Here is an 18,703-nt window from a genome sequence, read left to right on the forward strand (position 1 = left end):
TTTAAATCGTAGATATAAAAACAGTTTTTAAAGGAACCAAATATTCTTCGACGCAGTGTTCCAAGTACGAATAGCAGATGTGATAGCGGTTTTAGGCAAAGCGTGATTTCGCTAGTGTAACGCAGGTTTGCTATTTTGTCCTCTAGCTGTTAACCTTAGTAGTGGCTACGCATTCTAGCCGTTTCAGTTAGTATATCGTCGGTTAAGTTGCTGATTCAACCTATTAGATTAAATTAAATGTGACTAGCACTGCTTTTGACCTTTTGAATTTATTGTTAGATTTATCTTCAAGTTCTCAACACAAGTAGTCGACACTTTTGTAAGAATGAAGTCCTATCTTTCTGTTAAAGAACTATGATAAATAAAAGGGGCTTTTTACACCCTTTCCCTGTTGTGTTACTCTTCACGCCTGTGAGAAGTCGCCAGGATGAACTTTGAGATCTAGACACGTTGAATACACGATCGATATAAACATTTGAATGGAAGATCATGACTCATTTTCATAACTGAGATCTCCTCCTCATGATACGTATTCCTTAAATGAAAAAATATAGGCATTACACATCTTGGTGGATTACTTAAGTCAGGATAACAATATGATTTTGGGGTATCTAATTTATTAATCAATTGTTTGTTACTGATTTCAAAAGGTGTACAGAATCAGCAAGTAATAATAATTCTGTCACAGTGTTTTCGGGAATGCTGGCATGAGTTAATATTTGTTTAACTTCAGAAAGATGTTCCTAGTTATCCTATTGTTACCAAAATTGTACCATCTTTTTTCCACAATGCCAGAAACATACGTCATACATACAGATTCTTCATTATTTAATTTTTTTTTTAAATAACATAGAACCATGATATTTGGTGGCAGCAATTTGAAAAGTCATACGCCGTTTATAGTGAACAACGCAAAATCCCATTTTGGGCTAAAGACTTTAAAATGATGATATTGTTGCGTTATTTTTTTTCTGACACCAGTTGTTACTTTATTTTCTTCCTTCACGTTCGTACGGGCTTCGTGTGGATTTGGAGTGAATAACAACGACACTACTTGATGAAGTATCGAAACACACTTTATTGGCCAGTATAGTCAGGACAGCTCCACGTTTACAGTCGTCGATGAACTACTATAAACACGCTGATACGATCAGCGACACAGCCTCCAGGCTATCACGGCTTCGCTGCAAAGCATCAGAGTACAGCTCCCGACTCTGCTCGGTCGTTCTCGAAACTCCACGTACTCTCGAGACTCTCCACGCTACAACACGCGATGCATTCGACGACACACAGAGCACAGCTCTCGACTCTTCGGTTCAGTCGTCCCCGGAGCTTAACACGCTCTCTCGACGATGCACTAACCGCGATATACGAAGAGACTCTTTTGGTGCACACGACGACCCACTCGGTACTCACTGGCCGGCTGTCAACTCGATCGACCCCGCACGGACTGACTAACTCGAGACTAACTTTCTCCCACTCTAGACGAGGCACTCTCTAACTCGTTCTCTCGACGAGACACATACTAATTGACCGCGGACCAGCAGGGTTTATATAGCTTTCGGCTTGTGTTCGAGAACATTCTGGGCTAAAGCGGTAAGAATTTGTTCCAGAAGGTTCTATATCCGCCCATGGTATATCGCCAATTTTGTCCCGAAATGGACGATTTATTGCCAAATGTGGCAACCCTGCCTTCCCTTGCCATTTCATGGCAACTCTAAAACTGCTTTGCGGGGAAGCCATCTTACCGCGCCTGTACATTTCGTAACAATATATATATATGTCCTTCATACTGATCAAACATATGGGAAAAGGACAATACATCACAGAGAAATGTTTTCTAAATATTATGTTTCGTTCTTTCCACATAGCTATTCAAAATTATTACAACAGTCATCATTAAAAAATAGAAAAATTAGACATGGTACATACTCAAAAAGACATAATGAACAAGACATAATTATGTTCCATTCATTAAAACTTTCAGACTGATCCTTTAAATAGCAGCTAAACACGAGAAGTATGCTAAAGTGGAATTTCTTCGTAAAATGAAACAAACAACACCTCTTTCATGCATCAGAAGGAGACGTTATATATCTACGAGAAGGAGAATTAAACGAAATGGCTTCAATAAAGAAGGTTATATCAAGCAGTTATTTCCCTCATAATAGCACCATAATGTCACCGCGACAGATCTTGAGAGAAGTCCAATTCTATATTGCTTCATCAGTAGAGAACGAAAGAATGTAGCATTAATTTCGATAATTAGGACCCGCGAGCCTAATTCGCCGAAGCTCTAATTAGCGAAATTTATCGTCCGTTTCTATCAGCATGCTGCCATTACTAACAAGATTTACTTTTGTTGATGCTTTTACCCAAGAAGTACATGGCTTTGATATGCACTGCGGAAGTTTGTTGCTCTAACACAAATGTTCTGCGGCTTTGATACTTTGAGCTTAATTACCAGAGAAAAGAATCACATAATTACGAAAAGACTTTCTATATTTTTCTATATTTTTTTAATTTATAATTTTAAGCAAGCAGTTAAATTAATTTTGTCGGGAGTTCACGTCAGGGGCAGTTTAATTGATTAAATGTACAGATCTATCTTTCAACCCCCCCCCCCAAAAAAAAAACTTGAAAGCTCTCAGATTTTATTTTACGTCCCTACGGTTTTATTTTTTCAACGCTTTGTGTGTCACTTTTATTTATTACATTTCATGTTCTTCGTATTTAAACCATAAAATTTAGTTCAACAGCAGTATCACAAAATAATTAAAAAGAGCATATCTTTAGAATTTCTGATACGCAGTCTCGCGCGCTGGTGATAATTTTTTTCTCCGTTTAGTGTCACCATTGCTCGCTTTGAAATCGTTGAGTCTTTTAATCAAAAATTCGTTAAAGTTTTACAAAATATAAAATAGGTTATAAAACCAATTCCAAATTTGGGCTTCCAGTCGCCCATATTCGAGTGAAGGACAACGTTATTCAAAATTTGATATCTTTTGGTACCGTTGTTTTTTCACAGTGCGAGAAACATACAAATATTTATGCAGATTCTTCATTATTTAATTTCTTAAAATAAATATAATGCTGGGCTCTAATATTTGATGGCAACACTTTGAAAAGTGAAACGCTACAAAATGCCAAAACGAAACGCGCTTCTGGGCAAATTGAACCTTTGGGCTAAAAATATGTACTTTTTGTGTGACATGATACACAAAATCAGTTTGGGAACACTGTAACAGATTTCGTTGCATACTGCATTTAGCATTTCTGCAATAAATTTGGAACTCTTTGCGTTTTAGTTTCTCAACGTCACGCAACAAGGTATAACTTGATATTAACCTATCAAGAAAACATTGCATGAACATAAGAGACCTCAAGGGACATTTTAAAGAAAGATTAAGTGGTTCTACCTCTCATCTCAACGCCCCGTCTTCTTCATTCCATCTTTTAAAATCCCAGTTTTGTTTTTCTTTCTAGAAATATGCTTAAATGTTATCCAAGCATAACATTTAAACAAGTTTTTGTCAAAGTTAGATCATTTCTTTGCAGATGCAATATAAAGATCAGAAAGAAAAGAAAATATCTCTAGGTGAGACCTTGGCGTCTTTTAAATGTCTCTTAGGCTGTTTAGTTTCTGTTTTGTAATGTTTGATGTTTCAGCAATATAATGCATTGTATATAAATTCCCGTCTTGCATTTTCCGTCGTTTGCTGCCATAAAGCGAAAATGACAAATAAGCAAAAACGCGAATTCAGGAATGACCTTTCAGAGAAAATTCTAATGCTTCAAGGTGATAAATTATGTGATAACAACGCAAAAGCGGTAAGTCAGCACTATAACGTTTCAATAACTCATTTACATCTTTGGAGCCCAAAATACATTTCAGTTTAAAATATTAAATTAAGTTGTTAAACTTTCGTACAGGTAGTGGACAACTACCTGTATCGAGCTACCCTTCGTACAGGTAGTTTCTGAAGAATTATTTAAGTTTTACATTACGTTTCTTCTATTTAATGTTAGGATCTCTTGAAAGTTTCTCCATCTTGTTTTTGTTTCATGGACATATGGTCAACTCCGTAAGGATCTGTCCCAACACCAGCGTGTTTGATCCATAACTTTTACAGCATCTAGCAAAATGCATAGAACCTATTTATTCTATTATTACTTGTACCGACTTTGTAATTTGTATGCATGCATGCATTATTTGTAAAATTCTTCTTTTACTATTTCAGCTAGCCAATAAGATGCATGTTGCAGATCACGTGACAACTAGTCACACGTCTTCGTGTACCTGCTACTCTATTCGGACCCAAATTTTATATTATTCTACTTTAAGCGCCTGCAGTGGCAACCTTATCAGGACAGCCGGAATCGCGCCATACTTCGGTAGTTGGAAGCAGTTTCTCAGTTGTTGTTGTTTAGTTCAGTGTGAGTTTGAGTATTTTGTTTTTCTTCCCTCCTTTCTTCACCCTAACAGAATAATTCGGAGTAAAATTGCAGCAAATGTGCAATTTATATATTATCAGTTATAAAAACAGGCAATATGGGAAGTACAATCAATATAACGGGCAGATCTTAAGTGAATAATTATGCTACTGAAACAAAGTAATCAATTATAATCTTACATATATTATTATACGTAAGATGTAATTGATACTACTACTATGTAAGGTATAAATACTTTTATGATGCATCATATCAGGTAATAAAATACCTGATATGATACATCATAGAGGTATTTATACCTTACATATTCTTAATTCCAAAAGTTATTCTTTAATGCTTTCCTTTAAAATTTTTTACATTCATTTCTCAACGCATACATTATTTCCAATGAATAAAATTCTACAATCTATTATCCCATAGTATCAATGAAAAAAAAAAAAAAAAAAAAAAAAAAAAAACACGGACATTTCTGAAATATATTTAGTAACACAAACATTATAAATTCCTTTCCCTCTTTGATAATATCCGATACAAAATATAACCCTAAAGAAACGAAACCAGCTAAAAAATTAGATAAAAATGAAGAATATCGGCAATTATGCCCAATATGAGCGAAATCAGAAACTAAAATTACGTTCCCTGATCAATAATTTAAAACAAAACATAAATCTACTTTCTCCCTAACACATTAAGGAACAAAAAAATATTCCAACATAACGCAGTCTTCGAAAATTCCTATAAACCCGAACAGCAACTGCATTCATTCTATATTTAACCGAGCCGATCGACATTGGAACTCAATCATAAAAATTATGGATATTACCACTCCGCCCTTTCGCGACCTCATTCCACCACCATTCACTCCGAAATCAGTAGTAGTATCAATTACAGGTACTTTTTGCTGCCGTATTAACTAATTTCCCGTTGGGACTACGATTTCAGAGATCGTGAGGTCTATATATACAGAATGGAAATGCTCCATTTGGCAAAAACGAATCCTGAACTCATTTCAATTAGGTAATGAATGGTACGCTAAAACATTACGGAAAAACGACGTCAAAAATGTACGTTTTCGGAACCTTTTATTTATATTTTATTGACCATTTCTTTACATTTGGGGTTCACAGAAATTTTTTTGCTGATTCATTAAAGCTAATGAAAGTGTATAGGTATAAATACGAAGGAAATTTTTATGTGGGTTGGGAGAAACGTATTAATTGTAACAGCTTTTTTAATGGATCTTCGTAAGGTAGTTTATTATTACCATTAACTATGAAGGTTTTCCTTCTTCTTTTCCACTTAGAACCGACTTTCTGTTCGTGCACTTGTTTATTTAATCAGCAGCATATCATTACTTTGCAAACATGAGAACGTGTTATGCCTTAAGAATGTTTACTATTTAGGACTTAGTAATTTCTTCAGGATACTTGTTGGCTCAATTGGCAAGAAGCTCAGATTACCTAAAACCATATTCCGCAAAATCCAAAGAGAATCCGCAGACGTAATCCGTTATTTCTTATACCATATGTCTCTGATTTTAAAACGCGACTGGTCACTAAGCATACATTTTAATTCAAGTATTATTAATATATTAAAAGATTTTGATTCTAAGCTAGTAAAATAAATGTAATAAAGTACTCAAATACATCGAACAAATACTGATGTTAAATCGGTAACTTTTTAGTTACCGATTTAACATCAGTAGTAATCTATTAAAATCATTAATTTGTAAAGGTTAATTAGTTTAATTATAGATAATTAGTAATTTGGAGAATACCGTTGCTCAAAGACAAGACTGATTTTGGAGAGCTCACTCTGTTTTTAAAGTCATTTCTACGAGGAAAAGTGCAATTTAAAATCGAAGAAATTCAGTAATTTAATTTTTTTTGGAAACATATTTTTAACTGTACTGAAGTACAGCATTTCGGTATCCGTAGATATTCGCTACAACAACCAATCATTATACTGCCCATTCAATATATGCAATGCCATATATAAAAAAAGGCCCATTGCTCAGATATAGTAAATGTATTTTCGTTATAGGAAGCACTCGTTATAACGTCATTTTCATCTTTTCCCACTTGCACCAGTCGTATGAGAGATTTCAGACCGGATTAATAAAATCTACCCTATCTGTAGAAAATGTAATACTGATCATTTCACTCCTGGGTATCTTCTCACCTGTTTGGGACTTGCAAAAGAGGACCTGTTGAAAATACCTACCTTCGTATTGGAAACATTGACGGCTCTTGGACTCATGGATCTGGTCTAGCCTAATACCTAACCAGTTAGGATCAGTAACAACAACAAAACATCAGATAAAAGCCGGAGATAGGCAGACTTCCCATATTAACGGTACGTATGTACACCGCCAATATGGCCTCTGGCTTCGGTGGTGAACCAGACAGAACATGTTGTCATTTTATGTTGTCATAAAGAGTAATTACTGCCTGTCAAGCCACACATCTGAAACAAAAGCCGATACACCAGACTGCACTGACCATCACGTTTGGGAAACAATTTCCCACGAATCAATCGCAATCGGACTTCCTTAAGATGATAATGGTTAATAATGCGACTGCTGTTCCAACATCACACACCGCCGGTTCGACAGTCTCCCCCCAGGCACTAGAACTGCAGTATTCATTTATTTCATTTAATAAAAGTTCAATACATTTCGCACAGCAGCATTGTTTGCATTCACTGAAGATTATGACAAAGGGCTTTATGTTTCAGAGAAAGGAGGCTTTTCTGAAGGTGTTTCTAAGAAAAACTGGCTCGTGTACATGTTACACACGGGAAAACCACGAAAACGCCCATACAGCCAGCCAGTTGGCTGTGATTCAAACCACCAACCGAACTACCAGTGTTTAGCGACTTTTACCACTCAGCCGTTGGTGAATCTCAATATTGTTGGAGTTCTTAACCACAAGAACAGTAATTAAGTATGGATAGCTTATAAAACAAAGATGACTACACATCATATCACTAACGGCCGCATATTGGAATTCAAGAAAGTTCGGCAGCCGCAGCAAGATTCTCCAAAAGTTACAAGTATTTGCATCATTTTAATAATAATTGAACAGGTTTCAAACACGAAGAAATGTCCGATTCCAAACAATTATTCAATGACAGTTCAGCAGGCGGAGATGCGTCGATGACAACGCGAGGTTTGAGGTGTCTTCGTTTTCTTTAATTACAGCTTGATGCGGTGAGAAGTACTCTTGTCCGGAAATGAAATAAAATAATCATTACTTGGACAATGATCAGTTTAAATTTATACGTAAACAGAAATGAAATAAATGAATTACTATCTTTCCCACATTGAGTTTCAGTTTACGATTTTTCATACACATATTTTATTCGCATAAGAATCGCACCACTCGCCTGTGGAAGCCGCAAGCGGTTTGCAAACCACGCTATGGCTACCTCTGAAACAAAGGATAAGAAGTGGCAGTGTTATAATAACGAATAAACTATCCAGTTGATATATTGGAAGAGTAAGTATTAGTTGAGTGTTTGAAAAATACACGTAGACATAAGCTCGCAGCTACAGAAGTTCATTATTATTTAGTTTGATTTTGAAAGATTACATAATTATTCAGCTCAGATTTGTAAAATCTATAATTATTCAGTATAAAAAACAATTCTTAGAATGAAACTGTACCGTTGAAGAAAGGCATCATTACTCAATTCTCATTTGCATCAGGCAACCATTTGTATTAAATATGAAATATAACAATACAAATTTTTATGGATAAAGCTGTTGCACAAACTTCCTTTCTAATGTCTGACAGCACTATTAGTAGATGCACTGCAATTTTTGTTAAATTTCACAGAGGTTGTGCACGCACAACAGTCATCTACCAGATAACAGTATAATACACATTAAAAAAAACATGATGATTAAAATAAGATACTCTGCAACTATATATCTGCTCTGCACAACTGTATTATTTGATTCTGCAGCTATATTTCTACCCTACATAGCCATTAGAAAAATTTCAAAACATTGATTAAGAATATTAACAATAAAATAAATAATGCACCAGAACAAACTGTAGATTCATGTTTTATTTTTTTAATTATTTAACATTGAATTCACTAATATAGGAACAAGAAGCTTAAAAATAATGTTATAACATATAAATTGGCAAACATTTTCATATCTATAATTTGTAATTCGAAATAGCTACAGTTCTCAGTTTTATTCAACTTAACATCGGTCCACATAATATTAGTTAATCAAAAATTCTATCGTATTATTTATATTGTGAAAAGCGTAACTGGCCCAAACATATAAGTCGGATAAACTGATTCAGGTCAAATTATGAAAGTCCAATGTATAGCAGGTATTCTTTTTATTTGATGCAAGAAGATTGGTTGGCACAACACCTGCTTACAAATTGATCTGCTGAGGTCGGTCACCCGTCGAAACACAGGACTTCACAATGTTGCAAATCAAGAAGAAAAAGAGGAACTCCATGCAAACAAAACATTTGAATGAAAGAAAGAAACTATCAACGATTATACACTAATACTTCCATTTTTGCAAAATTTTGTCGTTAATCTCTACTTATCCTTAATAGAAATGCCATATTTAATGACAAATTTCAGATACCTGTTTTGATGTAAAACTCAAAACTCACACTAAAATGGCAATATTATTTGTCCTGTAGTAATCAACAATAAAATATTTAGTTTACCTATGGTAGAAGGCCGCCCCAGTGAGGACAATAGAATAGTCATTGGTCCACTTAGAGGTATAGCCCCAGCAGCCTCGACTGTCGTCCCAAAAATGGGAACGTGCAGGGTAGCCGACGATACGCTCAGGAAACGATTGCCACACCTTGAATGCGAAGTCCACCTTAAAAGGAGGGGAAAAAGTGATACTTGAGTTTCAGAAGGGAAAAAAATATTGCATTTAATGAACAAAAACAAACAAACAAAAAAACCAGAGCTGAAAACAACGTTTGTACCTCTTCTGTTGTGAGTAGGACATCCTCATCCAAGCTGAGAACGGCATCTGTTTGAATGAGAGGATGTGGAAAGAACCTGGAGCTGATTGTCTGAAAAAGAAAATTACATTCATTTTAATTGACTGCAATACACATCTACGAATAGTACAGCTTCAGTTCATTGTTCACTTAATGATTGTCTCTCTGCATTTGTCAGTCACCATTTCTGGTCCCGAATGAATTTTTAATTAAGTAATACTATTTTATTGCTAAACTGTCTGCCAAACTACTGTTTTCTTGCATGAATTGTTTAAGGTAAGAAGGGAAGTACTATTATTTATTACGTGGGTTATAACTCTAGCAACATAGTAATGCAGAGGCTTTTCACATTGCCCTTCAGCTCCGCATCTTCGCTATTAACGTCGTTTCCGAATGTTATTCGGTTGCAAATTGCAATAAGCTGATTTCTATATTTATTCTCATTAGTTTTCGGGATTTCAGGATTAATTTTCTAATTTAGGTTTACAAGGAGTATAGAAAAAGAAGAAGAGGGGGAAGGCGGTGATGTCGACTTTGGTCGAGATTTAAAATATTTTTCTATGCGTAAAGCCGGATCGTAAAATCATTTTAATATTCGAAGTGTTCAGTTGAGACAGAATTCAGCCAAGAAATAGAAGACTATGCACAACTCTTTACCCTCGTTAAAATATGGTACTTTAATGTAGTGTATTTACGCTGAATGCTATAAATCCCATTTATGTATTTACAATATCTAATAATTTCTAGGCTTAATGAGTTTTCTCACGTCGCACTTAATTTTATTCATCGCAATAAAAATCGATAGATCGAGATTCCACTGTGTATGATGTAAGGTTTAATTAACACGTCCAAAGAGAAGCCCAACAGAGCCTAAGTGCCACTTCTGCCTAAGTGAAAGAATGTCTTCGTAGAAGACATTTTAACATCTAACTTCGTAGAGGACATCTTCTACGAAGACATTTTAAAGGGCTGGCTTCTATTCGCGTTACACACACCATGCAACTCACATGCAGACAACCTATTCATTCGGGCGAGTGAATCACATGCAGACTGGGCTTTCAACTCGGGCGAGCTACCTGTGTTCAACTATTTTATCGCTCGGCAGCTAGTTTTGTCTGCTCTGTACTTCAAAAACAGATGTACACAATAAATTTTAGTTGTTTGATTTTATATCATTGTTGCGTTTATTTTAGCTTTCCATATTTATAGAATAAGCCGAGACGAAAATTTGCCTTGCAGGCTTAAGGGATTAGATTAGTTAGTTAAAGTATATTAATCTTATAACGTAATACGGATTACTGAAGAAATAGTTAACACTTAACAAAACGTTGAACATTTAATAGTGATTTATTATTGAAACGCTAAACATCTAATAGGGATTTATTACTGAAACGTTAAACGTCTAATAATGATTTACTGTTGAAACTCACGCATAGCATTTCTTCCGACTTCGTAATAAATGTTTAATTAACAATTATCACGAACAATAGGAAAAAGATGACAATAGATGACAAGAAACGATTCAAGAAAATATAATTATCTGCCAATCTCATATGAAGTTCAAATATAAAGAGATTTTGAAAATAATACCTCAGACAAAGAACGAAAAATTGACAGGATTTCCCATTGGACAAAAACAATGTGTGTGGGGAGGCAAAGTCGAAGATCTTTCTTCCCCAGACACCTACATATTTTCCGAACATACGCATTCTCATTGAACCCGCAAGTGGAGGTTATTTCGGTTCAAAAGAATTCAAAAGAATATACTCTTCCCCTCCTCAATACCCTCTAACATAATATGGCGCCACCTACGCCTACTATAACATCCGAATGCAAAAGTTCTTTGTTAGTACTGCGTAGGTAGTAAGAATAAAAAATAAGGAAACTAGGAGCTTTCTTTTAGTGCCCAACAATATCACCAATGGCTCCCTGACTTGAGTAAATTTTGAAGAAGCTCGATATCTACAAATTTTCAGACACTGATTTCATTACCGAAAGTTTAAGTATTGAGGTTATATAAGGAATCTACAGAGGACCTCAGTAGATTCAGAGATCGATAAAGAGCGAAAGGCGAATGCAATTAAAGTACGGCCAATTTGAACATTTTGCACAAGATTACACTGAGAAATTTTTTGAAGGGACTGCGGCGCTTTTTGGAACTAAAATCATATTTTACTTAAATACCTTCTACTTACATGTTTGAACACTTTATTAGTTGTAATATCACAGTCATAATAATTACTGTTTACCACAGCAAGTCTATAAGATCAATACATTTCCAAACTCCTTTACCATTTACCTACTCAACTGTCTACTGATCGAGGAATCTACTGCCCCATATTTTTATTTATAATTTTAAACCAATAGCATTTTTCATCAGAGGCTTGTAATGAATAAATCATAATTTTAATGGTTAATAAATCATATTTTAACATAAAATTATCTTCCTTTCGCTGGCAGTATTCTATAGCAGTGGAAAATAGTAGTAGATTACAGTAACCGTAGAAAACAAACGCGATAGGTAACGTTAAGAATGTTCTTAAAACCAGTATTTTACCAGTATTTGCAGCATTAAAAGCAATGCTGCAAATACTGGTAAAAATGTACCAATTTTATATGCGTCATATATAATACGAATTAGGCGGATTATAAATCACAAGCATTAAACATTATTAGAAATAAAATGATAAGAAAAATTATTGGCAAACTATATCTGTTAAATGTCAGCAATACATATTTTTAATTTGAAAAATAAATAAATTAAAAATTTTACACCGAGTCGCAATATTTCTGAAAACTAACAGTCTGCCAGACCATGTGAATAACAAGCAATTTAAATATTTTACGTTTCAACGAACGAGCGCCCTAATAGCGTGAAGTTAACGTCACGAAAAATGAAAAGATTAAACTAAAGATTTATTTTTAACATCAAAACTCAATTTGCATATAAATTTAATCAAAAGTTTTTGAACCAACAATAAGGTGAAAATGCAGTGCTGTTCTAGTAGCAAGGTTACTGAAAGGATTATGTTTGATTGCGGATAAATAATGCATTCAATATGACTGTCGATTTCAAAAACAGAGATTTATTTACAAAAGCCAGCGCACAATTTTTCTTTTGAACTTACAGATGATTACATATATACATATATACATTTTCAAGGCATTATATTATCTCGAGTCCAGGTTATCTGTTTGATTTCAGGGCTATGTTTTTGCAAATAGCTAATACTATAAGATACCTATAATCTCTTCCAGAATCCGGAAATGCAATTGTAGTTCTGGAAAGTCAATACCTAAGTCCCTGCGAATTCGATTACAGTCATTCTGTTGCGATAGAGGAGAACTTTAATGGGCAGTTAATGGGTGACGAACAGACTAGAGTGCCCATTAACGGGACTGAATGTGACGTGCCCGCACCAAGGCAAGATAATTTCAAATTCAGATTGTAGGCGGAAGATGCATCAAGGCGGCGCCAGAATTTAAGACAGATTGTTGGTGAGAGTATTCAACGTTTCATACGTGACTATTCACTGTGTAATAATCTGGAAATATGACATTTATTCGCCTTTCCCAAACGCAATTTCTGTTTTTTTTTTTTTTTAGGAATCGGAAGTATATAGAGTTATTGTTCATAAAGCAAAGGGAAATTAAAATTCGGTATTTCATAAAGAAAATAAAAGCCAGAAAATCGAGAACGAATGATTTTTACGTTTTGCTATAAAATATGATAAGTAAAATGGGGAAAGAGGAAAATCGTAGTTACTGTGCTTATTGCAAATTTACGAGCAATTAAGTTACTTTTTTGGTTATCGTGTATAATAAAGTAAATTGCAGTATTTCATCCAACAACGATTGTAAAAGTACAGATTTTGGTCTTGTTCATAATTACAGTCCGTTTTGACAACCTATAATTTTAAATGATAATCGGTGTGTTTAAAAAGTCATTACACTGGTTGCGTTTCAACAAGTGGTCTTCCGAATAAACTACATAATATATCAGCTAAAGTTTCGCAATTTTCAAATGAATACTATTGATCAAAGTAGCAAAAGCAGAAAGCGTTTACTTTCAAATATGTCGGAAGTAATGGTTAATGAAGCTTGCAAAACAGGAATAAATTCTTTGTTGTTCGACCTAATACGTTGTGAAATTAAAAACGCTGAAGTCTAAAGCTCTCGCTAACAAATTCCAGAAAGAACCTCCTAGTTTTTGATATGAAAATTAAAATTAGTAAAGTAAGATTAAGCTCCGATCACAGCTATTAAATTTTACTGCAGGTACAAATACAAGTGCACAGGATACCAGAATTTCCCCACCTTCGTAATGCAGGTCCAATCCCCCCCCGGTTTACCTGTATTAAAAGTCATTTCATCCTTTCCCAATTCATCCTCATACCCCAAAATAGGTGTACATAGTAGGTACATAGGTGCGTGCACCTATGTACTAGGTGTACATAGGTGCCAGTGCAACTCGAAGCGATTTTTTCAAAATTCGAATCAGATTTTTTTTTAAATTTTATCTTTTTTGATGAAATTGCATCGTTTTGAATAGTTTCATTCTTTTAGAAATGTGGTTTTGGCAACAGTTTTCCATTCATTGCTTTGGATACTGGACTGCTGACTGTTTTCTCTTGAAAATATGAGATTTAGTGCTTATTTCATTCTAATTTTTTTTTATACTATGTTTTAATTATATAAAATTTTTGCATGATTTTTTTACAAAACAAAGTTCCTAACTTCCTTTATACCATTTGAATTCTTAAGATTTTGCAACGGGAAGTTGGTTAATTTATTTATTAGGATAATTAATATTTGTGTTAAGGGATATTGCTTAGTTCATTGTAATTTTTTTATATATAATAATTTTTATCGAAATTTCTGGGGTTTTTTTTTTTTTTTTTTTTTTTTTTTTTTTTTTTTTTTTTATAAAGTTGTTCTGCAGAGTAAAATTTTGTGCAGTTTTTAAATTTAATGTTTGGTGCTCCCTTTAGGCATTTTTCTGGTACATTTAAAAGCCAGATAAAGGCTGGCCGGATAGTGGCTAGTACATAATATTGTTAAGAATTTTGTAGATATGTAAATAATTTTAGTGAAATTAATGGCAAATCAACAGTATCTTTTGTATACTGTAACAGGAAATGCTTGAAAATGAGGTTTTGTCGGAAAAATAAGGTTACTGGGGCAAGACTAACATTAAGGAGAAATGCTCTCGCTGCTGCAATATTATTTTTTCGCATTGGGAAAGGTAATGCGAAATAATAAAATGCTTTCCACGGTACTCTCTACAAATATTATCCACTGGAAAACTTTCCGTCCTTTCGCAGTCATCCCAACTAAAGTCAGTAGACAAACGAGGCTACGCTCTTCCCAATGTTCGAGTTCAGTGACATCACTTCACTTACAGAAGTAGGAGAAATGAAGATAAACAGAGGTGTTCACACATTTTCGTAACGATTTTGAAAATATTTTTATATAAACAAACCTTAGAATTTTATTTCCTAATATGTTCGGTCTAATATCTCTTTTGTTGAAATATCATATTACATCTTGATTTCCAAGATAAAGTCCTTTTCTTAAAACATCAAGGTTGATTTTATTCCACTCCTCCTTCACAATCTTTCAGAGTCCATCCAATGTTTTGGTATGCCGCTTATAAAAAAGCTCGTTTTAAAAGTCCAAATCCACAGAAATCCATAGGGGACCCATCAGGGGACTTTGGTGGGATGCATTTAAAGGGAATAGCTTCAATTCCGGTTTCATTTCTCATTTCTGTAAAAAAATAGAGCGGTAGATTTAAAGGTATAGCTTGGAGCTTTATCCCGATGGAACTTAACACAGTGAAGATAATTTGGATAAAGAGATGGAATTTCTTATTTAAAAATATATTTCTATATATTTATATATAAATGTTAAAACATATTTCTGATACTAATCCAAATTAATTTTGGCATTTCTTCTACTTTCCTTATTTTAAGTTTTCCGTTATAAAAAGAATCCAGTAATAACCATAAAACTCCTTATTTTTTCTGAACCAACATATTAAGTCTTTTTCTCCTCTTTTTCGGTAGTAAATCGATCTATTTCTATTGCAATCAAATGAGCATATCTAAGCCTCATGAATTGTAACTATATATTTCCATTTTTCACCTGTCAAATAAATAAAATTTTCATACAGCAATCTGCACATGATCTTACACCGAGAAACATGTGTCGGCGTTAGTAGTTGATGAACATCTTGTTTTTTTTTTTTTTTTGTTTGTTTGTTTGTTTGTTTTGTTTTGATTAGCTTTGAATCAGATTTTATAATTTTGTTCACAGTTTCTAGAGAGATATTTAAAGATACTGCTATAGTTCCTTAAGAGGCTGGATTTTCCTTTAAAACTTGATATGCGACTTTAGATTTCATAAGAGCTGTACGTACCTTTGTTGGGTATGCATTTTTTGCCTTTTCCCCAACAGATGTAAACTTCGACGTTGCTTTTCCTTTCGCATTAATTATGTCACTTATTCTACGTGTAGAAGTATTAATACCATGCTTTTCTAATCTTTTTTTAATAACTGAATAGCAGTAATTCTCTTCGGACAGCGTAAAAATATAGTCTCGGATCCATCGTTTATTTTTCAGCGTAATTTTAAAGAAAAGAATATTTTTAGTGCTGCAGACGATAATTAAACCTTATTCCAATTTGATGCCAGCCACGTTCGTATTTTAAAATTAAATTTAAATTCAATTATTAAAAATCAAAATCATTACAAAAATGTGTGAACACCAAATGACTTCCTTGTATGGCCATAATTATACATATTTTTGGCTGCATTTCATTTCGAATTTAATTAGAGACATATTTCTTATTCAATTAATGGAGTTCTCTCTTGGCGGCAAAGCAAAAATACATAAAAACTCAAAACATATGCATTAAAAATTGTAAAATACAGACAAACATAAAACACCAAATACAGTTAATTTTTTTTTTTTTTTTTTTTACAATTAAAATTAGAGTTTCTACGCAAAAACAAGCAATTCGGCCAGATAAGATGGCAGATATTTCTTTGCAAAAAACTGAATGTTTACTTTTGATTTCGCCTCGGAAAAAGGACTTTGAAGGTACAGAACCTCACTTAATTCACTGTTCTACTGAGTTTCAAATGTACACAAATGGCGGTTCGTTAGGCTCAACTACCCATTTAAATTTGTAAATTCTACAACTATTGCATGCAGATTAACTTTAAGGCATAAAAACCTTAATTAGAACATAAGAACATTTTAAAACAAAAAATGCACGCTTTAACAACATATATGAATAAAAAATCTTAAGTTCAGCGAGCTAATACAGTGGGAATATACATATATATTTATACTTGATGCAGGCGATTGCAACGAAAAAGGGAGATGCACAACTACATGTTATAGCGATCTCACATACGAAATTTCAACATTCTACGGCTACTCATTCTGGAGTTATGCGAGATACATACATACGTACAGACGATTAAAAAAAAAAAAAAAAAAAAAAAAAAAAAAAAAAACCCTGTTCCGAATCCTTTTTAAATCCAATTTACAATCTCATGTCACTCAAAAACCTCGTTCAAATGGTTTAGAGAGCGGTTGAAATGGATATCTTCGTTGAAATATGATATCCGGAATTTTTCGCGATTACAATACTTTCTTTACTTCGTATAATTAAGTAATAAGGAAATGAATAAAGAGAGGATAGGAAAATGAATAATCTCTAATAAAATAATTTAATCCTGGGAAAAAATTACATCTCACGACCTAACTACATGGATTAGTAATAGCGCGTTCTTGGATCATCATGGAAGCACGTTTTTCCGTTTGATAAGTTTACTTTGGATAAATCCAAGTATTTTCGCAGACTTTTAAGGAGAATCACTTTCTCCGTGGTCGACAATATATGAATTTTAACGTCGCGATATGTAAATTTTAATAACAACCTATAAAGAGTACTAACTCGAAAACTTCATCATATAAAGCAAATAATAGGTAAGGCATTAATGTAAAATTAAATACATACATCACTTGTGAATTATAGAACTCGAAGTACTTTTCCTTATGTATGTAACATACATTTATTTTATATTTAACTTATCTTCCAGCTTAAAAAGAAAAATCTATTTAAATATTAATTGTACACAAAATTCGTTAAATCTATTAAGCGACGAATTTTCAATTTATTTCATTTTCCGTGTTTCTAAATGCAATCTATTTGATATTTATATTACGTCTAGACTTGGCGGCAACTTCTTTGATCAAGAAAAAGGGTGAAGGAAGAAATGAAGTCGATTCAAATTGGATTTCGACGCAACAGACAAAATTATCTCGTTGTCGAAAAAGTGTTTAGTCACATTTGCTGAAGTAGTTCTCTATTTACTTTCTTAAGCGAATGTTAGGAAATGAAATAGTCTCGGCCAAAGTTAAGATGAAATGGGAGTAAACAAATCCTAGACAGGTGCGCCTGAGTACAAGAAAAACCAGACGGAAGTCAAATAATGGAAATTTTTCTCTGTTCTCCATATCGAGGATGAAAACTCGGAAAGGGACTCTAAAGAAAAATTTCAGCGGAAAGCATGGAACTCTACTGGAAAGGAAGTTCCACAATCCAGACTCTTCTTCGAGAGAAATTGCTATTTACAGATGAAGAAAGAAAGTCCACGAAATTCGGAAAAATATTAAATTTATTTCGAGCGAAAGAAAAAGAACACATGGAAGGAGGGGTTAAAAAAATGATGATCTGGCCAACACTATTCCCTCAATTCTAAATAGTTTTCTTCGAGAACCCGCTGTTGTGAGCTATTTTTTATCAAAAATAAAATTAATTACTTCTTCAGTGTAGATTGTTAAAATATGCTTTTAAAAAAGTTAAAAATACAACTTTAAAAAGTAAAAATCAGCTACATAGAAGGTGAACATTTTTTTTTCCAACATTAAAAATCCCCCCCCTACGGTCAGCAGAAATCATTGCATCTAATATTTAAAACCACCTTGATGCAACTATACGACTTTAACATGTGCCAGTTGCTAGAACTACGTAGGCTATCAGAAAGTAACTTACGTTTTAGAATTAAAAAAAAAAAAAAAAAAAAAAAAAAAGAGTACACATTTTTGTTACTTACATTAGAAAGGCACATTACACATTATTCAGCTATTTTTCTGCATAATCTCTGTATAAATTAAGACATTTATCATAATGGTATACCAGCTTGCATCGTCATAGAAAGTTGCCCCTGGGTCT

At 33.7% G+C, this 18,703-nt stretch overlaps 1 protein-coding gene across 1 annotated transcript in view; it reads right to left on the bottom strand.

Annotated features, from left to right (window-relative positions):
- Positions 1-18,703, bottom strand: part of ttv (exostosin glycosyltransferase 1 ttv) — a 491,560-nt gene that overhangs the window by 16,300 nt on the left and 456,557 nt on the right. Inside the window, exons 6-7 of the mRNA XM_035355768.2 lie at positions 9,435-9,524; positions 9,162-9,322 (exon numbers count right to left, since the gene is read on the bottom strand). Coding sequence (XP_035211659.1) covers positions 9,162-9,322; positions 9,435-9,524 — 251 coding nt within the window. The remainder of the gene's footprint in view (positions 1-9,161; positions 9,323-9,434; positions 9,525-18,703) is intronic.

The sequence above is a fragment of the Stegodyphus dumicola genome, chromosome 7, assembly GCF_044657685.1.
Source record: "Stegodyphus dumicola isolate Sdum_Otavi_A_Nest chromosome 7, ASM4465768v1".
NCBI classification, from domain to species: Eukaryota; Metazoa; Arthropoda; class Arachnida; order Araneae; family Eresidae; genus Stegodyphus; species Stegodyphus dumicola.